Raw genomic sequence first — 23,163 nt, 5'->3', positions numbered from 1 at the left:
ACAGGGTGGCACACAGGAACTCTCCCCCTCCTTTCCCAGCACTGGTGGTGACTTGCTTTAGACTATCGGAAACTGTCTCCATGTGGTTCATTTTCTTAGTTGGAGTTTTGGCCCATGCAAAGACTGGGTTTAGCTACCTTGAAATGTACAAGAGCTGTTTCCTGAGTTATTTATGCTTTATGCCTGTCTCAGAAGTAAAATCTTTCTTGGCTGGGATTAAATCTGGGATCAAAATCCCAGGGGACCATTGGGAAACACCATTTCAAGTGGGAAACACTTCTCTCTGCTCCAGCTGGCAGAGACAAACAGCCACCTCTGCACAGGTCCTAACTCCTCACTGATCTTCAATACCTTCTGTCCTTGCAGATTTTCCTTTGGATTGGCAAAACCTCCAACACATATGAAAGGAATGAGGCAATTGCCTCAGCCAAGGAGTATCTCAAGACCCATCCAGCAGGGAGAGACTTGGCAACTCCAATAATTCTGGTGAAACAGGGCTATGAACCCCTCAACTTCACAGGATGGTTCAACGCTTGGGACCCCTACAAATGGAGCGTAAGTTACTGGAAAAGCCCTGAGACATGGACACGTGCTCAGCGGTGCTTAAAGGGTGTTATTGTCGGCGAGCACATCCTCTATGGTGCATGGAACGAAATCTCACTGTGATGGTCCTGAGCTTCATGGTTTCCTGGTGCTACCTGAGCAGCTTCTAACACCTTCACCAGCAAGAAGTACCTGTTTAGTGAAAATGAGGCTTTTGTAAATACATGTAAACGTGCTTGAATTCACAGTATTCAGATTTTTATTTTAAGAAAAGATCAGGTTCCAAATCAGGTTTGTGATTTCAGCCAAAAATGCATTGGGGCTGCTAGTAGTAAAGTCAAGTTCAGAGTGAAAACAGAAGCACCCCACATCATAAAGAAAAACGAAAAAAATATTTATTTTTCAAAATGCAGCCACAGATAAAAAAATATGATGCAGTTTGAAGGGCAATCTTCGATGAAATGAAAGATACGAGCAGACAGGTATTGTGTCCAGGTTTGTATCTGCCCATCCGAGCCCAGGAGCTCCTGAGCAAGGTCCCTATAATATACAAGCCTCCTTTTCAAAAGCTGATTTACAAATTTACAAATACCAGCTCTTTGCTATATAGAAATGGAGACCTGCCCCAGGAGATGCCTGGAAAAGAAGAAAGTCTTTTCTCTCTTCTCTCTCAAACACACAGGCTTCAAATCATTTCAGGAGTATAATGCGGAGCTGAGATTTGCTTGTGTTGCACGAGGCCCCACCGTGCGCTGTCAGGAGCTCCATGCAGACCATGCACCAGCTGCTACAGCCAGCCTGGGGACTCTGTGCTGCACCACAGGGTATATTTGGAATAAAGAACAATCCTGGAGGGGCTTTGGTGGTTAGGAGAGCCAGAGCATCAGTTTATAGTGAACAGGGAGGTGGAAGCAATGCTGCCAGGCTGTGCACCTACATTCGTGCCACCCGATGGCACTGGTGCGCACGGCTTAAGAGGAGGGAAAAAAAAAAAAAAAACCAAACCCAAACCACAACCCACCACCACAGAAAAAACACAGAAGATGATGGGCAGTTGTGAAAAGCTCAGCTCCCAGGTGGTGTATTCCCGGAGCCTTCCCCAGTGGGCTGCCACTGATTGTCCCTTCTCTCTCCTGGGCTGTTTTTTTCTGTGAACGTTGGTGTTCAGCCAGTTCACAAGCCATCCCATCTTCTAGTTGCCCAAAGGGCTGTAAGTGAAGTCCCACGCTGAAGCCTGCGGGTGGGACAGCTGGGACAATAGCGTGAAGGTCTCCAGGGGACTTCACACTGCAGGAAAATTCATACAGAGTATTTTATTTCCTGTCACTGGGTTTGCATCATCTTTCTTTACAGCTGGTGTGGTGGTACAGAGCCTGTCTTGACAGCAGGCTTTGGACAGATAAGACAGCAACTCCCAGAGCAATGACCCTTAAAACAATGTTGATGCTTAGAACAAAGGTCAAAACCTGATATTTTTTTTCTGAGGAACTGCTGAAAAACAAGGATACAGCTCATAAAATATGTGCCTGTAAAAATATCCCCTGTAGGCAGCTTCAGCAACTGCAGAGAAGCAATCCAAATTGTTGACATCCCAGAAACATCTGGTGTGTGTGTTCATTGCTCAGTTTTGGGTCTAAATCTGTTTGCTCTGCAGTCCATGTGTTTATGTTGTTTGTTCTTGTTGGGGAACTTTGTTGGATGATTCTGCTAAGAACTGACATCTCCTGGCTGCTTAGGAAAACACAGTCGTGAGCTTTGCCAATGTATCTAGCATATTCCTATTTTCAGGAAAGAAGAGGTAGCTGGTAATGCATGGCACCAAATTACAAGAAGTCAGGGACTGAGGCTATGAAAAATCTGTTGCTTTAGCTAAATGAGTCAGGGAAGGGAGAAAAAGGAATATTATTTTATCCTAACATTTTCATGCACTGCAAGATTTACTTCAAATGTAAAAGATTTAAATCCAGCAGTAAATAAGATTTCTCTTCATTTGCCTTCTGCTCTCTGAAGTCTTTAAACTTCCTATTTTCACAGACTGGCGAAAGTCCATTTGTTTTTGTTTTCTAGTGAAAGCTCAGATTCTGGCACAGTCTCCCGATTCCAGGAGCTGGCATTTGCAGGAGGCACCAACTGCCACCTCAATGGGCACCACTGGGCTTTAAAATTCATAAGATCTCCTGATCTCATTAGAGAACAAAAGCATGTGCTAATTAAAGGCAGCCCATGCTTCTTACAACTCTCTTTACCTTTAGGATGGCAAGTCCTATGAGGAGATGAAGAACAGCTTAGGAGATGTGTTGGCTATATCCGAGATCAAAGTGGTGAGTTGCTCCTCAACCATACAGGTGGGAAATACCTGAGTTTCAACTCCCCTGCATCCCCCCACCAGTTTGCATGAAGGAGAGGGCGTGACAAGGGGACCTCAGGCTGTCAGGGTCAGGCTGCTGCGCTCCTCTGTGCAAAGCAGAGGGAGACGGGATTAATAACCCCTAAATGCACCCAGATCTCCTGGGCCTTTTCCAGCCTTGTGCAGAGGCATCTGTGAGCAGGAGGTCGGCCAGCTGCTTCCCAAACTACACACGCAAACCAAAGCGTGCACAGCTTTGTGTGCTCAGCGTTGTGTGAGCACTGCGCAGTGGTGGGGCTCTAGAGACGCCTGACAAGGGGCTCCTGGCCAAGAAGGGCACAGCCCAGTGAGGGATCCTACAAACCACAGAGAAAACAAGGTCCCAACAGACCCGAATGTAACAGTCACATGGGATCGGTTCTGCCCTGGCCAGGGGCAGGAGGAAGGCTGGAAGGAAGTGTCAGGGGCTTTGAGCAAGGAGAAATGGCATATCAGGGAGGGGTATGCAGGTAATGCAGAAGTTTTAGACATGGTTGATATCTAATCTCACCTTCTGTCCTCCCACATGTACCTTCCCCTGCTGTTATCTTGAGAAGAAGGAGACGACTGTAAGTATTTTCAGTTATTTCTAAGGGCTCTCATCAGCGCTGTGCTTTTAGCAGTCCTAACACCAAGATGCAGCACTGATGGAGGTGTGGGACTGGTGGTTTAGCTCAGAATTTCTCCTTGCATCTTTGGACCAACAAGACGGCCTGTGCCAGAAACAGCCAGAAACAGGGGCCCCAGCAGAGAGAAAGATTGTGGGATAACCCCCAACTTGCTCTGCCAGAGCTTCTTGTCTTGACATGTTTTCCTCCATTTGACAGGACCTCAACAACATCAGCCTGAACCAGAGGACCCTCAGCATGACCAGCTTGGCTGGTTCAAGTACAGCAAGTGCTTCCCCAGATTATAAATCACACTACAACCACAGCGAGAGCAACAGCTACAGCAACAGCAGCAACTACAACAGCAACAACAGCCCTTCCCTGGTGCCCAACGGTGAAGGAATTTACTCCCGAGAGGTGCTGATGAACAAGACAGTGGATGAACTTCCAGAAGGCGTGGATCCCACTAAAAAAGAGGTGACAGCATTGCTGGTTTGATGCCTTTGTAGCTTAACCTGGAACATAGTCATTGCCTAAGTGCACTAGTACTTTATTAAGTCCTGCTTCAGGCTCAGGGAGATACAGCTGGACACGTAGGTCTCATCAAAAAGCAGGAGCTTCACATGAGAGGAAACTGTGGTAGTTTTACCCTAGTTGAAATATTTCTACTTTTTTATGGCAGAAAAATGAATTTTAAATAGTCATTTAAAAAAAAATATTCTGGTAGAGTTGTTTTATCCTGCCACCCAACGTCCCTCCTTGGAGGGACAGAGAATCAAAAGCACCGTTCCCCTGCAACACAAGGTGACACAGCTGAGAATGAAGTTTGGTGCGGGTGGGGGGGTGGGGGGGTGTCAGAAAGCTTGCATTTCAGCAGATCCCATCCAGGGCCGGGGAGGAATGCCACATCTCATATTCTGATCAGCCCAAGGATTCTGGCAACACCTGTAGCTGAGCCCAAGCAAGCCGATGGGAGGGACAGAGGGGCTGAGTTCCTCTACTCTCTACAACCCACATCTGAGCAGTGTCTTGCCCCAAGAGCTCTCCTGGCAAAGGCCGATACGTGCAGCCAGAGAAGCTCATCCACAGCTGCGCCAGCAGCCCTGCCCCATGGCGATGCTCACGTGCTGATGGCTGTACTTCAGCTGGGCTGTGCAGAAGAGCTTTCTTCTACCCAAAACGATGCCGAAAACTCAACCTCCATCTCCCACAGGGTCTTTCTCAGTATCACTGACAAGCCCGCTATCTACAGAACTTTCTTTCTTTCCAGGAATAGGAGTGAACATTTCCAGTCGAATATTTTGGGGGGCTGGGGGTGTAACTGAGTGAGGGGAAGATGCTTTCACAGTGAATCACTACCCAAGAAACCACTCAAAGCTTCACCGATGCACCATGATTAATCCTGGCCTCAGTATGTTTAGCAGGGACCGAATTCCAGCCAGAGCGTGCTAACCCCTCAAACCGAGCATTGCTTTGGGCTGGTGGGCTTTTATTCCCCTGGTGCTTTGGGAAGTGGGATGCAGAATGGTTGCTGGGATATCCCCCCATGAGGACAGGCAGCTGGACAGGAGGACAGGAGCTGCTGGCCTGGAGTCAGGGCTCAGCACTGGCAGTGAGGAAGGGATGCAGCTGATGGAGGTGTCCCAGCCTCTGTAAAAGCCAAAGCTGACCTCTCCTTGCTCTCTCCCGCTGCAGTACTACCTCTCTGATGCTGATTTCCATGATATCTTTGGGAAGTCCAAGGATGAGTTCTACCAGATGCCCAAATGGAAGCAGCAGAACGAGAAGAAGCAGTATGGACTCTTCTGAGACCGCAGGGGCCATCAGGACTCTGGGACCAACCCTCGCTCTCCTAGGAGCTTCAGAGAAGAAGTACAGACACTTGCTCAATGAACCCACTTCGACATCTCAGTCAGGCCCAGATCCGACGCAGTTATTCCAGCAGCTACTGCTCAGGGGATGGCTCCTCTCTCCCTGCAAACCCTGAACCTAAGGAGGCAAAACCTTTTGCAGGAATGATTTTGCAGGATGGTTTTGCCTCTTTTTGCCACTTTATTGCTGATAGCCATGAAGACATGCACGTGTCACACAACTGCATTGTAGCCTCTTCTTTCCTCTCCCTTTTGCAAATTGCCACGTGCACAAGGTCGTGATCTTTCTTCATTTGTAGATGTCTAAAATTGGGTAAGACAAGGGCTACTTGCAACTGCTATGTAAATTCTGGGTAGGGAGAGGACAGGGGGAGCCTTGAGGTCAGGAAAAGGTGATGGAGTAGCCAGATGCGTGATGGGAATGCACATGGAGTGACATCAGGCAGTTCTGCCACTTCTCACCTTGTGGAAAAACTACTCGCCAAAGAACAGCAAGAATCAGTTGTAGCACATGCATAGCCCAGTGCAGGTAAAACAAATGAGAACCTGGCCTAGAAAAAAACCCACTTATTAAGAATATATTTATTAGCTGATCTGTTTCAAGGGAATGATGAGCCTGAGGGCTAGACACAGCTGTTGATTTTGACTGCCAGAGAAGACTCTATTTTTTTATTATTCAGACAGCATCTCTAATCTCACCTGGCTTCCCTGAGCATGACCAGGTGAATGTAAGAGTCCACCTGCCCACAGACCAGAGGGCTGGGGAAGCCAGGAGAGATTTGGGTATGACCTGAGGCAGAGGGTGTCCCAAATGAAGGTTTTACCAGGGCTCCATCCCTGTGATGTCCGTGGGGCTGAGAGCGCTCATTCCACGGTGCGAGCTCAGTCTGACTGGGGAGGGAGGGCAGGGGGAAATGTGAGCAATCAGTGTTTAAGGGGTACAACTGTAAACTAAAGGCAGAATCACATAAGTTTAAGAAGATGTGGTTTTGCAGCTTTACTCCATTTCCCACCTGATCAGTGATTTCAAATAAACAGCCAGCATCAGCACTGTAAGTGTCCTTGATCAGCATGTGGGGTAGGATGGCAGTAGATGAAAGCTCTGCAGGGCCACCAGTCCTTCAAACACCTGGTCTTTAATGGAACTGGGGATTTCTTTTTAAAAAGAAAAGAACAAACAGAGGAGATGGGGCCCCTTCTGTTCCCAAACATGACATAGCCAGAACCATTTCTCTCCCCATACTCACACACCCTGCTCCTGAAGCCCCCTGTTGCCCATGAACAGGACTACTTGGCTGTGCAGCGGTTGGCCTGGCTGCCCACCACTGCTGCAGGGATGTGGGCTTGGAGCTGAAGAGCTGCAACTTCCTTGGTTGAGGAGCTAAGGGCTTTCACTCAACACCCAGGACCATGCAGTAGAGGTGAAGTGTCACCATCTAGATGGGCTGGAGGCAGGGGCCTCCAGGTGACGGGGTCTTCTGGACAGATCTTTGCGTTTTAGAATTAGTACTTGCTTCAAATAAACCACAATGCCATCGTTACCTCCGTGCTTCTGCCACCACTGCAATCCCATTTCTGCTTGAGGGTCCAGCCCAAAGCCCACTGCAACCTCCCCGTGCAGAATAAGGTAAGAGTCAAGCAAAGGCACAAATCAGCTGAATTACCCACGTGATTGCTCCCGTTGTGTTCACGCTGAATACAATCAGGGCACATTATCCCTGTTTCAGCCTCTATTGCCACTGCTGGAAGCAGCAATACTGGCAGGAGCATGCTGCAGCAGGGCAATGCAAGCTCCAAAATTAAGGAATTGCTTGTGCACCTCAATAAAAGGCAGGAATGCCACCTACCAGCCCTGGCTGCGGGCCCAGCGAGCACCACGTGATCAAATGGAGACCAGCGGAAATATAGTCGGATTAGGGAGATTAGGCTGGTTTGCTACAAATTGCTTTAATTCCTGTTGCCGTGATGCTCAGCCACACACGAGTGCTCCTGCTAGGACTTGGAACCAGCATGGCATTTTACAGATAATAGATCCTTTGGATATCTGGGCCTCTTGGAAACGGCTGCTGCTCTTCTCTCCTCATGGGCAGAACTGTTCATACTCTCTGCCTCTGATTTCTAAAGAAAAGATTCTCACACACATCATCCCTTTCACGCTGTGGTGTCTGGTGGGCCATGTCCCACTTCTGCTGCTCCCCTCACCAGAGCTCTTCCCTGGAGTGGGGCTCCTGCGCATCCTAATCCGATGATGAGTTCCCTTGACAACAGCATGGACCGTGTCCCTTTCTCTGTGGACCTTGCAGCATTGTCCATCCCATCTCCACCTCAGCTACCTTCCCACCTGGCTCCAGTAGTTTTCCCCCAACTGTGCCCACCTGATGAGGGATGTTCTCTCTTCCCACTGATCTTGCCTACCTGTAAGTGCACAACAGGCAGAGGAAACCCTGGCCTCTCTATGCAGTCCATCTAAGCGCACCCTGGCCCTGGATAGTGTGGTCCTGCCCTCACATCTCTCCCCATTCCCTGTCCCCTACTCCTTCAGTACTGGCCACCGCAGGCAGGTAAGGGCTGGTTTAGCTCGATAATTCAACCCAAATCCAATCCTGCAACACCAAAAATGCAAATAATTTTTCTAAGCCAACTCAGGGGGCTGATCTGACTCACCCCACAAGAGCTGGTACCGACACGAGGGGGCAAGAATCCCCTGATCACACCCACTCTCAGGCTGCATGGTGCAAGCTCCCTCCATGGTACAGGGCAGACCTGGGTATCCTTTGTTCATGCTTTTTACCCCATGTCTCCTTAAAACAAAATGCTCAGAGCATCCAGGGAGCAGGGACCGAACGTAGGCTGTCTCTGAGTTGGAGTCAAGGATGCCCTGGCCTTCACCTTCAAATGCATCTCCTGGTACAACACGCCCCATCCCAGAGGTGAGCTGAGAGCCAGCCCATGTCACTGCAGGACACCCTGTTCCACCTCGGTGGCCACTGCCACTCTTGAACTCTTTCAACGGCTGGTTGTTAATTCAATATGAGCCTTGGAGTTGTGGATATAATTCACATTTAATCTGGTAACAGCTTATAACATCACACAATATTGTAGTGAAGAGGAAAAATCAATGTGCCCAGCAACGCTTACTGCAGCACAACGAACTCCAGGTAGGACTAAATGACACCCAGTTTTGCAGTGGCCCCAAGGCTCACTAAATCCAGGATATTTTGGACTCAAAAATAGGTGGGGGAGTGAGTTGACTGGAATATGTTTAAAGGGACATTGGCCTCTTTGGTAACAGCTCATCCTCCCCACCATCAGGCATGAAAAACCCCAGAAAGACTGACAGCCTTAAGAAATTAAGCAGGTCTGTCTCCAACTTCATCTTTGTTGCGTTCAAGTAAGAAAGGCAAATAGCGACAAGTAATTGGACGTCTCCAGATTTTTTTTTACCTTTAATAGTCTAACATGTTGTTAGTAATATAGTTGGCACTTCAAAATATATATTATTTTATTTCAACAATATTCCCTTAACTCTTTAGTTGTACATGAAGAAAAATCACTTGTTGCCATAAATACTGTGTTGCTGAACACTCCTGCCTGCTTGTGCCAGGTTACCTCGACAGCACAGCTGGGACCAGGCTAACATTTACGACAGTTCCTACTGCCACTTCCTCTGTGTTAAAAAATGACGTTTTTTCTACAAAAACACCAAAAAAAAAAAGTTCTACTGCATTAAAAATAAGTCCCACTGTCAGCTGAGCGTATTTCCACTGTCACTGGCAAAAGGCATTCTCTGAGGTCCCGTTGAGTGGGTTTTGCTTTGGGTTAGAGGGAAATTTGCCGTTCGGCAGCTTCTTTCTCCTTCCACAGGACGAGAGCCAGGCTTTGAACGCAAAGCAACCTGGCTGAGAGCCAGGCACACAGGCGGAGAAGTTTTCATGTATTTTTTATTATAATACAAAAGGAAAGTTGAGTTATATAACATGGGCCTTTGTAGTGCAGCTTTCTTTTTTAATCTGCTACAGAAAAGAGGAGAATTGCGTCCCCAATTTAAGACTTCATACAGTGAAAGATGGCTGACATCTGAAGTTACAAAAAGTCACCTGGCATCTGGCCACTAATTTCAGTGGTGGGGTGGATTCTTTTCTTGCGCAGATGTTGGGTGTTTTGTCCAGATGTCTGACCAAACCCAACCCAAGAGCTGTACTTTGCTAAAAAGGAGTCCCTATCCTCTCGCTAAAAGCAAAATTAAAAAATCACACTAAATAAAGTGAACTAAAAACACAGCTGGATTGGTCAAACTGGTACAAAAGGGTTAATCTCAACAGCAGCATTAGGATGTCTCCAGCATGCAGAAGGGAGAGGGTCGATGGCTATTTCACATCGGGGTCCTCTGGAACACCATGTGCTGCTCCAGAGAAGGCACTGGGGATTTGACAGGACCCTGACACTGGCAAACTTCACATGCTGAATTCCTTCTAGGTCTGTAACCAAGTTCACTGTGCCCTGAAAGAGCTGGGCTGCTAATCACAGTCCTGGATATTGATGTACACAAAGAGGGTGGAGGAGGAGTACGGGTCTCCATTCTTGGTTAGAAGATGGATGTGGCGGTACCCTGGAAGCAGAGACACAGATGGAAAGTGGCTTTTAGTCCAGCTGGAAAAGTATTCGCTAGCATTTGCCAAGACCCTGCAAAAACATCTCCTTGCCTCAGAGCGTTTCGCTCCCAGTAGCCCAGAGAACAGGTAGGTCTGAGAGGCATGGCTTTGAGCATTGGTGACATTGTGCCCAAGGCCACTGGTGACAAGAGGATCCCTTCCCCAGCAACAGTGTTAACAGCTGCCCAATAAACCATTTATCACTTTGCTCCTACCCTAGAGAGAGGACCTGTTCTGACTCGAGGTGTGATGGATCTGGACCAACTCAACTAGGACACTGGAGCCCCCCCAAGGGCTCAGGGGTTGTGATGAACAGGGAGCAGGGCCTTACCTTGCTTCAGGCTAGTGAAGGGAAGGGTGTACTGCCCGATGAAGTCATTCTTGGTTGACATGTCAAAGTCTTCCACCACAAACCGGACCAGGGCAAGTGCAGGGATCTCTATATCGAATGTAAACTCTTCGTCCCATTTTGGGTTAAAACCTGGGCAACATAGACAAGGATGGAGGTCAGAGCTGCTCACGGTCAAGGAAGGAAGGGAGAGATGCTCACAAGCGAGAACGGAGGTCAGAGGTGCTTGCAAATGGATGGAGACTTTGCCTGACTGACAACCTAATCTGACCCAGGCCAAAGGTCTTAGGAGGTGCCGAGACCATTGTTCCCAGCTCTGATACCGATTTTCTACCTGGTATTAATAAATCCTTCAGCTCAGGCTGCTCAGACCTCAGCACCATGGCCCCAGAAGGCAGTGAGGAGCAGGAGGGAAGTGAGCTCAGCTCCACTCCACAGGATCTTGCTGGCTGATACATGGACGTCTTTGGTTGCTATTGGACCAGCTGCAAATTCCTACAGCCCTAAACCAGGGGAAAGCAGAGAGGAGAGCTGTGCCTTTGTGTCATGACAGCCTTCTGGCACCTTAAGCCTCACTGAGTGCTCAAGGTACACCCATCTGTCAGCACTCTGTGCCTCAGTTTCCCTGTCTGTAAGAAAGGTTAATGAGGAGTGTCTGATTACAAAAAAAGCAACATCAAGTCTGTGGACAAAATGTTTTATGTCTCCCTGTATAAGGGCAGTGGCTGAGACAGCCAGATTAGCCCCACTTCTGTTACGGATAAGGATCTTGTGGTCTGGACTCAGAAAGCAAACAAAACTGAGACTGTCACATCAGAGGAGAGATGAAGAGCAATCTCCGTGCTCGCTCTCCAGGTCACGGCAGGTGCTCTCTGCAGTGTCAATAAACCACTCCCCAGAAACAAACAGGAGGAGAGCACATCCTGTTGGGAATCCTGCTGCCCTTGGCCCAGCCTGTGCAGAGCAGATGCCCAAGGACAGCAAAACATCAGCTGAAGCCTGTTGGTCATGGAGGGTTTGTGGATGATTCCGGAGGAGGCAGGGATCTTTCAGCTGACCCTGAAGGTGCTGAGATGGGCCTGTGGACAGTGCTGCAGCAGAATACCTGTGCTGGGTTGGTGCACTTTATTTGGACTTTCATAGGATTAAATCAACTGGACTGTTCAGATAACATACATCTGCTCCTGACCTCCTTCATCTTTGGGGAAAAAAAACAACCCAGTGTTGTTGAGTCCACGGGAGCAAATCATGAAAGCTGAGGGAAAGTCATCAGCCCTGGGACAGCAGGTTTCACATCTGTCGGGGATTTTCAACTCATTCCAGAGTCATAGCAAGACGATCAGAGCTGTTTAGCCAGCAGGTTCCCACAGCCTCTCTAGCTCCATGGCTGCACCACTGTGACTTGATCTGTGCCCACAGCCTTCAGTCCCACCAACACAGCTCATAGAATCATTTAGGTTGGAAAAGACACTTAAGATCATTAAGTCCAACCATAAAATATCAAACCAGGTGAGCTGCTGAAGCATGGTCACATACCTGAAACCTCAGCCCATGAAACGCAACCCTCTCCCTGCAGCTGCTCCTTTCCAACATTGATGTTTTCACTGTTTGATTCACTTTCCATTGGACAACACTCTTCACACCAGCATGCCTCCAGTATCACTCCAGTACCGCTCCAGCCAGCCAAGGGCTGGCTGTGGGGCTGGGTGTGCTAAGCAGCCCTGAGGAACAGGCCTGGCAGGTCTGCAATGTTGCTTACATAGCTTTGACTCAAGACATTACAAAAATTATTGTAGGTGACGGAAACGGCTGTGAGCTTTAGGAGCTAGGCCAGATTTACTCAAACAGGAAAGAGGAAAAGGGAAACACTGTTGGCAGGGAGGAAAATATGCGTTGGCTTTCTAGTGCTTGGCTCTTACTCTACACAGAAAATGGGGGTGGGGTGGGGGTAGGGGGTGGGGATGTCTGTGTGTACACACATGCCTGTGTGTTTGTCAGCGGGAGGGTGAGGACGGATTTCTCAGACTCCTACTGTCTCGTTACTCCCATAGGAGGAAGGGCTGAATATGCCCTCTGCAAATTCAGAAGGCCACACTATTCAGACCCTCACTGCACAGAGGGAAATCACAGCCACGTTTGACCGATGAGAAATGGTCCACAGGGATGTGAAACGTCTGTCTGATCTCTGAGGTCAGTGCTGGGTAAGGCTTGAGCCCGGCTCCTTGGAGGAGGGGGCTTATGGCTTTCACCCTTCACCTGTAACATTGCTGTGATGTGCATTAATCTACCACCAGTGCCACTGTGGCCAAGAGGATGAGCAGATGCAGCGTCCCTGCCTTGCGAGGAGGCGAGGAGGCACAGGAAATGTTCTCCTGCACAGATTATGTTACATATGAGAAGAGGCTGAGAGAAGCTGAATTATTCAACCTGGAGAAGGTTAAGGGGATTATTACTGCTATCCTCCATGACCTCCTTATAGAGAAGACAGAGCCAAGCTCTTCTTACAGGTGCACAGCAAAAGCTTGATGCATAAAGACCACAAACTGCAACAGGGGAACTTGTGGTTTAGAATAGAGATACCTTATTTTGTCATAAGGTCAGTCAAAGAATGGATCACTTGAGAGAGTCTGGGGAATCTCCATCTTCAAAATTCATCTGGGCAATACCCTGAGCAACTTGAGTTGAGTATGGCCCTGCTTTAGGCAGGGGCTGAACAGACACCTCCCGAAGTCCCTTGCAACCTCTTTTTTTTTTTTTTTTTTTTAAGTTTTTGACAACTTTCAGGATAAAATCAGCCTCACAAGAAGCCTTTTTTAGGGAGATCTTGGTGGGGACCAGTCCATCCCAGGTCACATACAACTGCATGGAGGCAAAGAGCACTTCCAAAGCTCTAGCTCTGCCGATTTGGCAGCCAACCTCAAAACTGACGTTATTTTGCAGGGAATGTCTGTCTCCAAACATCTTAGAGAGAGAAGAGAGGAAAGAACCCCTGAAAGCAATTCTCCATAGGGATATCAATGTGTGGGGCTAGTTGATGCCACCAGCAGTCTATAACCAGAGTCCCCGCACTGAAGCAGGCCAACAGGACCTCACGTATCTGCTTAGTGTGGGTAGGCTTGGGTGCACCTGGGCAGGTCAGGCCACAGGGCAGCAGCCTTGGCAGTAAACACTCTACTACATGGAATGAAAGGGTTACTGCCCCATGGAAGCAGCAGTGTGGATGAAAACCCCTTACCATTGTTTTCAATGACTTTGGTCTGCTTCTTGTTGTTATCCTGTTGGACGCCATGGATCTCTACTGTTACCTTAGGATCAACAATGGAATTTTTGCTTTTGTTCACCTTGGGCAGCTGCTGACCAGAGATGATCTGTGAAGGAAACAGAGGAAGAGGTCAGGACATCATTAGGAAAGAGGGCTCCCTGGCACATTTCCCTCTCCTTCTCCAGGAGTGCAGGACTTGCTGTGACAAGCTGATGCTGGTCTTTCAGAGCCAGTGTTGTGACATCCTTCAGAAGTTGTTGTCATGAGTCAAAGCACGTAACGAACATTGCTCCAGCCCAGCCAGCTGGCTAGGGGACAGGCAACTTTTCTAACTGTCCCCACAGTGATCAGATGATACCTGGAAACAACAGTGCTGACTGTTGACTGCATGTCTGCCTGTATGTTTCTGTAACGACAGTGAATGTTGTCATTAACCTCTCCTGTTGCCAAGCATTAAACATGTGAGTAAGTCCCTGGAGGATGAGAGCCCATGCAGCACTGAAGCAGAGACCCCAGCGGTGGGAAATGAGTAGGGGTAAGATAACATTGCCTAGGTGGGACCAGAAGGTACAACCTACACACCCCCCCTGAAGGTGGATGCTACTGAGACATTTTCTGACTTCTGTTCTTACTTTAAGCAGAAGCTTCTTCTTTGTCCCCCATGTTCCTTCTGTGATGGATTTTGGATTGAATTTGGTTTGTTCATCCCGAAGGAATTCCGGCTTTAAGACATACCCAGAAAACCCATTGTCCTGGAACCGACCCTGGTAGACATCCATTTCTGTGCCTGCTGTCTGGAAATTTAGGGCAACTGCAACATAAATAAATAAATTCAGTCACTTTTAGATAAATCAATGGGAATCTTTTTATACTGATTCTGTTCACATGAAATTGCACTTTGTGGACATAAACATTGGCTTCCCATGCTTCAAAGAGCAGTGATAAAACTCTCACAGCCTGATACCCCTAAGGATTTCTTGCATTCAGAGATGTTAGAGACAGGAAGAGCCATTACAGCCACCCCATTTGTCACCCTGCCTTCTACAGGATCAAACAGTGTCCTGCATTGAATTTATGTCACCTGGTTGAAAATTGCATCTTTTAGATAAACCTATTCATTTCTACACTGAAGGAGTTCTGAAGGAGTTATCTCCTGCAGTGAAGACAGCAAATCCTTCTCAGATTGTTTCTCTGGCTACTTAGCCTCATTATAAAACCTCCTTTCCAGCCCAGATATGCCTGTTCTCATTTGCCATCCTGAGGGGCACTGACGCCTCTGTTGGTTAGACTAGAGAGTTCCTCGCTGTCTGAACTCCTCATGTGGGAGCACAGAAGCTGTGATCAAATCACCTCTTCATTGTCTTCTGCCCAAAATAGATCAAGCCTCACTGGTGTCCTAACACCAGGCAGATTTCTTGTATTATTGCCGATGTGCCACCATCTTTTTAAAAGCATTAATGTCAAATCTGGAAGCAGTCTCAGTGAACAGTCTCACTAATACACATAAGGAGCACACACGGACCGCAGCATCTCCTTAGCACTCCATTGATTTCTCAAGGGTGATGCTAACCCCTTTAGCAACTTCTAAGACAGCTCTAGGACAGACAGTAATTTATGTTGATCCTGGGTCCTACATACCCTGTAATACTTGAAGGCCAAAAACATTTTAAATCACTCCCCTGCTTTTCCACCTGCAAGCAAGATTTTAATAACTCCAGTATACTGCTTCTACTGGGAGCTGTAGGTACTTGGGCTTCTGAAAAATCTTACTTTGGGTGCCCAAATACTGAATTCAGGTCAGATAAGGCATGCAGGTCTAGCTTTAGTGTACCCTGGGGGACCTGATGTTGCCTTGCAGGGACTCTCCTGAGTGCTGGGAATACAAGCCCATGGGGGCTAGTTGTGGCCCCATGGGACTGCAGAACCCAGCAAGTTCATATGCTGCCAGGCACATCCAGCCCATGCATATCTACACAGCTGGGGCCAGGGAGTCCTGCATCTGCAGCTTCTCTTGTCTGGCTGGGCCACATTGGCACAACTGGGACATTTCCAACATCCAGCATCACCAAGAGAGCCAAGCATGTCATCGCCACCCTGCCCACTTACCACTGCACCAGGTTTCCTGGATGACAGCTACAACATAATCCGCTTAACAGGCTCTGGGACCCTTGTTTTCATGAAATCTCTGAGACAACAACATACCACCAGGGAGGGGCCTCAGTGCTCTGGGGCTAGGTATTATGTGGTGCTGCTCTGACTACAGGGAACAGCTCAGGCCACAGCTTGGCCTTTGTATGGTTATGGCCTTGCCCTAGGGCCCAAGAGAGTTGAGTTTAATTTATCTCTGCCAGATAATTCAGGACACTTTTCAGTATGGGACTGTAACTCCTGGCTCCCTCCTCCTTTGTTAAATGGCAGTAACTCTGCTTCTCGTGAAACTGCAGGGATGCACACATTAATGTGCAGGAAAGACTCTCCTAACAGTTTTGAGGTGGGCCAGAAAGTGGTCTAGGAAAAGTCACTGAGCATTGGCTGAAGAGCTGATCCCTCCCAGTGACCAATGAAACTGTCTGCAAATGGCTTGAGATCACACATCCACCTCAGCTGAAGCCCCTTCCTAGCCAGGTCATGGGTGACCCAGCCAGGCTGACCCTCTCTTGATGTCCCAGTTGTACCCACCGATCTGGCAGCCGACATTCCAGAGATCGATAGGGTTGTAGTTGGAAGAATCTGTCCTCCAGCCTGCAGGGTAGATTCGGCTCAGATGCCTGATGTTGTGATGAATAAAACTGGTTGCTACAGAAAAAAAAGAAGAAAATGTCCCTTTCAGTGATGGGGGCTACTTTTATCTCTTGTTGATGCTGCTGTAGACACTCCCCCTCTGCCTAGTGAGTCTGGCTACATGTGAACTACCTGCATAAAATGCTCTTCTTGGTAATAGCCTCTATGATATTAAGTTATTCCCACTGTTTCTCAGTGACATTCATGAGCAAAGAGATCATAGCCCATGTCTTTCAGGATGCCTTTTTCTCATGCTCAACCACCACTAGCTGGCCCTTTATGGGGGACTGGGATAGGGGATGGCCTTTTGCTGGGGCAGAACACACATACCAGACTCCTGGGCTAGTTTCAGAGCTTTGCTTTCTGTGAACGATGACATCTCGTAGAAAGCCCGAGGATGGCTAGGGTCCTCAAAGCCATTGAAATGGACACTCTTGCAGTAGACAACTGTGTCTGACAGCTCCTTGGCCAGCTTCAAGGTGTCACTCTAAAAGCAGGAGAGATTTGTGGAGAGTTTCTGCAGTCATACTCAAAAGTAATAATCATGTTTTCCCTAGGACCCCTGGGGTTCCTCTTCTCTGCCATCTTCACATGAAAAGGATGCATGCTATCAACCTTCAGTGGCACCTCTATGCAGAGAGGGGATGATAAAAGGGACAGGCTGCCCTTGCCATGTCCCTTGCCCCGTATGGAGAGTGCTAATCCCTCCTCCCAGAGCATCACTTCCCTCTCAGGCCCATCCTGGCCTGTCCAATGATATCACTGACTTCCCAAGTGTTACTACCAAGAATATTTCATTTCATTTCATCTGGCCCATCTCTCCTTCTGCATTTATCTGCACGTTATTATGTGAATAAGTATTTTAGCTTGGCTATCACAACTCATTAGTGATTAGGGCTACAAACACAGTAGGAACCAGCTCAGTCAACCTGTATTGGTGAGCTAAGAGAGGATTTCACACAACAGATGCTTTGCCATCCCAACCCCCCTGTTGCATGATGCTCTCCAGATGGATTCTCTCTTTGTTGGTAGGGTAGCATTTCTGTGGCTCTCTGCATGCATGATCACTTGTATTTCAGCATCCATGGCTGTCTTCAGTTGGTAAACTTTACAACAGAGCCCTAGCAATGAGTTTTCCATACTGTCCTGGTCCCAAGCACGCAAACCTGGGAAGGGAGGGATGCTTTGGCCTCCACAGGGCTAAGGCTTTTTTTCCCTTGAACTAGGAAGTTCTCACAATGCTTTGATGCATCTCACTCCATAGCCACATTCATTGGTGCAAGGCTGATTGAGAGCCACTAAGCTCCCATTAGAAGCAAGAAAAGGAGACACTTCAAAATTATACACATTATTGACTACAGTTCAGAGAAAGAAATGAGACCCTCACAGAGTGAGCAAATCAGCAAGGGGAAGTATAGAGCAGACCAGATCCAGAGGCAACATCAATCAGCTTTGCCATCAGTGGGACTTTATGTATTTATATGACGTGTGAACCTTGTCTGTAAGGGATTGGCATTCACAATGACCTGCAGTCTGGAAAAATGAATGTCCTCACATGAGGGAGCATAACACTGGTATAAAGGCCAGCCTTTTCCTCCCAGAAACAGTCATCCCAATAGCTTTTGTATTGAGCCACCCCTTCCCCATAGATCTGTAGCTCTTCCCTCTCTCCCTTCCTCCCTCCTCTGGGTCGGCAACACAGGGCCCAGTGAGGGTGCAGGTATGTCCCAAAATATGACTAGAAAAGCACCAGTCTCTGGTAATAAACAAAGTCATGACGGTCCCATGACAAATAGATTTCTGGTAATCAGAGACAGATTGAACATGTGCCCTTTCACTGTTTCCCTAAATGCTACATGGTCTGTCCCAGATGTGGGTCCTCCAGCCTCATCTCAAGGGAAGAGGCCACCCTTCACGCTTGGCTGGCTCTGCAAGATCTCTCGTGGTGCTTGAGACAGAGATCATGAAGCGGAACAAGGACCAGGATCTTTAGCTCCAGCAATTTCAACAACTCACCCTTATATATCCCCAGATAAGTAGCTGAAACCACAGTGAAAACTTAGTTGGGAACGTATTAAAAGCATATTAAAATCGGGTTTTGGTTTGTTTTGTTTTTTTAGGCATGGTACAAAACCCACCTAGAAAGGGGCTTCCCAGCATAAATTGTGGGATAGACTAACAAAACAGGATCTCCTGATGTAGGACTTCAGAGCCTTCTGCAATAGGCAAAGATCTTTTTTTATAGCTTTTCTGTCTTTTCAGGTCTGCCCCTTTTTGGGACTCAGTTACTTCTTTTACTTACCTTCCCCTTCTGCTGTATCTCAGTCTTTACAGATTCATCTTCAATTTCAGCTGCTTCATCTTCATCAGAGACATCCTCAGCCTCCAAGTTGTTGTTCCCATTTGTTCCAGTGGGGTCCTCCTGCCTACTCAGCTTCTTGCCTTTCACAAGGATCTTCCCTTTCAATTGCTGCACAAGGAAAAGTGGACAAATTAGCTGGTGAGTAGAAAAGGTTCTGGCCCACCCTGAAGGAGCAAGGATATAACAGCCCCTCAGCTGTAACCAGGGCCAGGGCCTTTTAGAGTTGCATCAGTCACTGGATATTATCTATAGATATAGGTAAAAATAAGTCTGTTTTTCCACTGAGGCCCTTCCCTGCCTCTGGCCAGCCTCTGAGACTGCAAGCCACAAGTTTGAAAACCCCAGATAGCCCACTGATTCCCCTCTGATACAGAGCTGACCATCCCCTCAACTAGACAACTTAAACTATTGTGCTGTTAGAGGCATGAAAAATCTACTATTTTTTTCAAAACTGAATGTGGCTTAGCAAAAAAGGCCAAGTCTGCCCCTCTGTGGGGCCCTGTTACTTAATTTACCCCAGTCTCTGCAATGTATAGTTATAAACACATGCACAACTTATAAAATCGTATGAGATCCGTGCACAGACTGAAACAGCGCAGCCCTCTGCTTCACTGGACATTTCAGTGGGGAGAGAGGTCCATTAAGTTCTGGACCTGTGCTTCATGCATAGCAGACGTGGAGGGTTAGTATGTATGGGATCTGGCAAGTGAAATCTTAGGGTGCTGACAGCCTAAGGGAGTGTTCCCAGACCCTTCCCAAAGATACCTCCTCTTCTGAAAGGAGCTCCTCCTGTGACTGCTACCATGGTACAACACTAACCATAACCAGCAGCGTGTGCCAATGTAACGCAGCTGGCTGCTGAGCTAACCCCAGGAGCACATTTCTTGTGCTGAATCAACTCTCTCCAGCCTCTTTCAAAGTCCACATAAAACTCTTTGGTGAAGGAACCCTCCAACAGTACGTGCTTGCTCACAGACCACCTTACCACTGATGTATCTTGTGCAAGATCTGACTATGGGAAGAAAGCTGAAGCCTGGAGAGGGCTGACTTTGAACCCAACCAAGGCAGCAGCGATTTTGGCTGCAGGGAGCAGTACTGAGAAGGGTGACTGCCTGGGTCCAGTCTCTAAGTGAGCGGGTTATGCCTTAAAATCAGGAACACCCCTAGACCCTATAGCTTTCAGCGAAGTCAGTGAGAGATTTGCTGCCAGCTTGGATCTGTTTGGTACTCCTGGCTTTGGAAGGTTTTAGTTATTCCAGAAAAATGCAATCTCAGAATTAGTCAATGCAACCCCTCAGTCTGTGTAGTATGTTCCCCCTTTCTCAGAGACACCCTGTATTTGCCTTTTCCACTACAACAGCAAAGGCAACAAACCCCACCATTCTCAAATGACAGGACTGTGGAAAACCAAGGATCTTTTATAAAGCAGCACAGGCATTTTCAAAGAGCACCATTCCTGCTTTGTGGGTACAAGCTAATTGCATCACATCTTTACAGAGACCAGCCCAACCCCTCAGCACCCAGCAAAGATGTGGATGAAGCCTGGTTTGAGCTGAAATTTGGCACTGGCACCTGAGACAGCAGTCAAGAGAACTTCAGCTACCACAAATAATCTGTTTACATTGGGGCACTTTCCCTGTCACTCAAAAGCTACACAAAGGCAGCTGGAAGGAATGTACTGGTTACTGGAAATAAAAGGCCCAAAGGAGCAGTCAAAGCACAGCAGCATCCTCCTCCCCATCCCCAGACCCATCTTCCCTCCTTCCAGCCCCTCAGCTCTCTTCCAGGCAGAGCTGTGACCTGCTTCTTCACATCCATGGCCAGGAGATGAGTCAGCTCATCCTCAGAGTCTCACTTCAGTCTGCTCCATGTCTCTTCCCACCGTCCTGCCTCAACACCCAGCTCTCCACTGTTCTTCCACAACACTCACTGGCAGCAGGTGAAATCCAGTTCTGTGTGAGTTTTTAGGCTCCAGCCAACACTTTGAATGGACAAGCCCGGAGGGATTGCACTGGGGACAGCGAGAAGGGGCTCAGAGAATCCCCTCTTGTCCTTTGCAGGCTGCAGATAGCATCCTGATACATAATACACTAGCTGCGTCTGCTTTCTAATGCTCCATAAGAAGTGTTACTGCCTCACCTCACAGGTCAACAGTAAAGAGCTAGGGATAAGGTACCTGGGGCAGATTGCTTGATTCTTAATTACCAGTAGGGCTACTATCCCTTTTTAAGCATCTTCAGTTCAGAACAGCCTGTCCAGCAAGTGGGAGGTGTAACTTCTGGCATGAACCCATCCTACCTGGCTGAATAACACCAGCAGTGAAGGCACAGCAACACAGCCTCCACCTTGTCTCCTCACCACACCCCATACCAGGGCTGCCAGCAGTGGGTCCTTGGTGCTGCTGTTATCCTGTGTAGACTGTGGCTACTCTGTGAAACCTTGGATATGCCCCAGATGCTCCCCATGGCCACAGGAACACTGGTCAGCCCAGACTGTGTTGTACAAGAGTCTCCATAGGGCAATTATGGTGGTCCCCTTTGACCTTGAAATCCCCAAGGCTGGCTCCCTTCTGGAGTCCTGTTGCATAGCAGAGTTTTAGGATCCCCTATACAGCTAACTTCCACCATGACTACAAGGGAGAGCAGCCCATGTGCCACTTAACTCCAGGGGAGAAGCATTAACTTGGTCCACAATAAGGGGTGAGATTCAACCCAAAACAGAGCATTTTCACCTCCTTTTCCTGCAGAAGATGCTATTCTACAGTAACATTCCACTGAACCCACCCTGCAGAAGCTACCAGTCCCAAACATTGTCTTCCTTCATTTAATATGGGTACTAGGAAGCAAAGTCCTAAATTTAAGAGCTTATCTTCGACAAGGCTTTAAATGAGCTGATACACACAGACACAAACACACACATGCACTTCTTCCATCTCTCTTGGATCCCCATCACGTGATACTGTTTCTAGCCTGAGGCAAAGACACTCACCTCATCAGTTCAGCTCTGTTGAGCAGATCCCTTGTCTTAGGAAGAAGCATTAGCTGAAATACTCAAGAAATACTCTCCAAGTAGATCATAAAGGTATCCTGACTGCCTGTGGCATGTCCAAGGTTGAATACAGGTGTGCTTGTTTTCAGCCTTTCTTTTCTCGTGTGGGCACTGGACACATGGTGTAGCATTGTTTCCAGTTCTGTCCTTGGCTATGTGGTCTGCTGCTCCTGGGTGGACCAGGTTCACCCCCTTGCCATCAAGCACAGTTATCCAAGTTGTTTCCATGTGATGATACCACTGAAAGCCAAGGATTTTTAGGGACAATGCTGTGGGGAATTTGTAAGCTAAGGAAAGGCTACAAGGACACTGGACTCTACTGTGAACATACAGTGGAGTGGCTGCTGGAATAGATCCTTTCCTTTCCTATCCTTTTTCCTTTCCTTTCCTCTCCTCTCTTCTCCTTTCCTTTCCTCACATGCCCTGTAAATCACATTGCCTTAGTTCTGTGCAAGTGGAGCTCTCCTGCTCTCCACCTTTTCTACTGCATGCTCAACAAGTTCAGCTCTGCAAGAGAAATGGTTCTGACACATGGCTTTACTTCCTTTGGGATTCTGTGACTTGGGACATGGCAACCATCTTAAAAGCACTGTTGATTTTATCAGAAGGAGCAAAAGCTGTAAAGAGCAGAGGATTTTAAAAGATCCGCATACACACATTTAACACACCTGGAAGTTTCCTACGTAGATGTTCAGTCAGGCATAAGGCAGAATGACTTGAAGCCACGTTCATGCCAAATGCATCGTGCCAAAGTAATCCTCCTGGGCTGCCAGTCCCTGGGGTCCATTGCTGGCTTAAGAGACCTGTGACTGAACCCAGCCTGGACTTACCTGAGCCAAACCCAGAAGGGTTTGCTGCCTTGCGGTGAGCATGGGGCACAGCAGCTCAGCCACTCTGCTGGCAGATCAGTAGTGCTGAGCCCTGCACCACCACTGCTATACTGCAAGTGGTTCCTGAGCTGCATGGTTCAAAGTGGTGTTGTATGGGGGCACAGGACACAGCAATGAATGTGACTGATGGGTCAGCTGGTGGGACAGTGGAGGTGTGGGATAGCAGAGACACCTGCCACTGCACTGCACCTCCCAGTTCATGTTCCTAAGGGTCACTTGGCAGGGCAGTTCTGTTAAGCCCAAAACCACTGTCATTGTAAACAAGGAAGTCCAGGAACAAAGATTTGGAGGGGTTTCAGATATGACTGATATGCTGAATAGTTACATGCAGTGTTGGCAGCTGGTTTTGTCTTGTTCCAGGGCTGGGTTTTTGCAGCATTTCCAGCTGGAATGCAGGGACAGGGGAAGGGG

General features: G+C 48.0%; 2 protein-coding genes across 5 annotated transcripts in view; one reads left to right on the top strand and one right to left on the bottom strand.

The window, feature by feature from the left end:
• VILL (villin like) overlaps positions 1-6,458 on the top strand; it is a 37,655-nt gene extending 31,197 nt beyond the window's left edge. For all 3 annotated transcript variants that reach the window (XM_055805434.1, XM_027791727.2, XM_055805433.1), the window contains 4 exons: positions 367-555; positions 2,796-2,864; positions 3,757-4,014; positions 5,233-6,458. In XM_055805434.1, the coding sequence (XP_055661409.1) occupies positions 367-555; positions 2,796-2,864; positions 3,757-4,014; positions 5,233-5,346 (630 nt within the window). In that variant the 3' untranslated portion in view covers positions 5,347-6,458. The remainder of the gene's footprint in view (positions 1-366; positions 556-2,795; positions 2,865-3,756; positions 4,015-5,232) is intronic.
• A 1,993-nt stretch (positions 6,459-8,451) lies between these two features.
• PLCD1 (phospholipase C delta 1) overlaps positions 8,452-23,163 on the bottom strand; it is a 56,388-nt gene continuing 41,676 nt past the window's right edge. For both annotated transcript variants that reach the window (XM_027791731.2, XM_005240959.4), the window contains exons 9-15: positions 18,755-18,922; positions 16,783-16,939; positions 16,351-16,467; positions 14,304-14,482; positions 13,645-13,777; positions 10,392-10,541; positions 8,452-10,017 (exon numbers count right to left, since the gene is read on the bottom strand). In XM_027791731.2, the coding sequence (XP_027647532.1) occupies positions 9,926-10,017; positions 10,392-10,541; positions 13,645-13,777; positions 14,304-14,482; positions 16,351-16,467; positions 16,783-16,939; positions 18,755-18,922 (996 nt within the window). In that variant the 3' untranslated portion in view covers positions 8,452-9,925. The remainder of the gene's footprint in view (positions 10,018-10,391; positions 10,542-13,644; positions 13,778-14,303; positions 14,483-16,350; positions 16,468-16,782; positions 16,940-18,754; positions 18,923-23,163) is intronic.

This window comes from Falco peregrinus, chromosome 5 (genome assembly GCF_023634155.1).
Source record: "Falco peregrinus isolate bFalPer1 chromosome 5, bFalPer1.pri, whole genome shotgun sequence".
Lineage (NCBI taxonomy): Eukaryota > Metazoa > Chordata > Aves > Falconiformes > Falconidae > Falco > Falco peregrinus.
The sequence above is the reverse complement of the archived record's forward strand: the minus strand, read 5'-3'. Positions and strand labels throughout refer to the sequence as shown.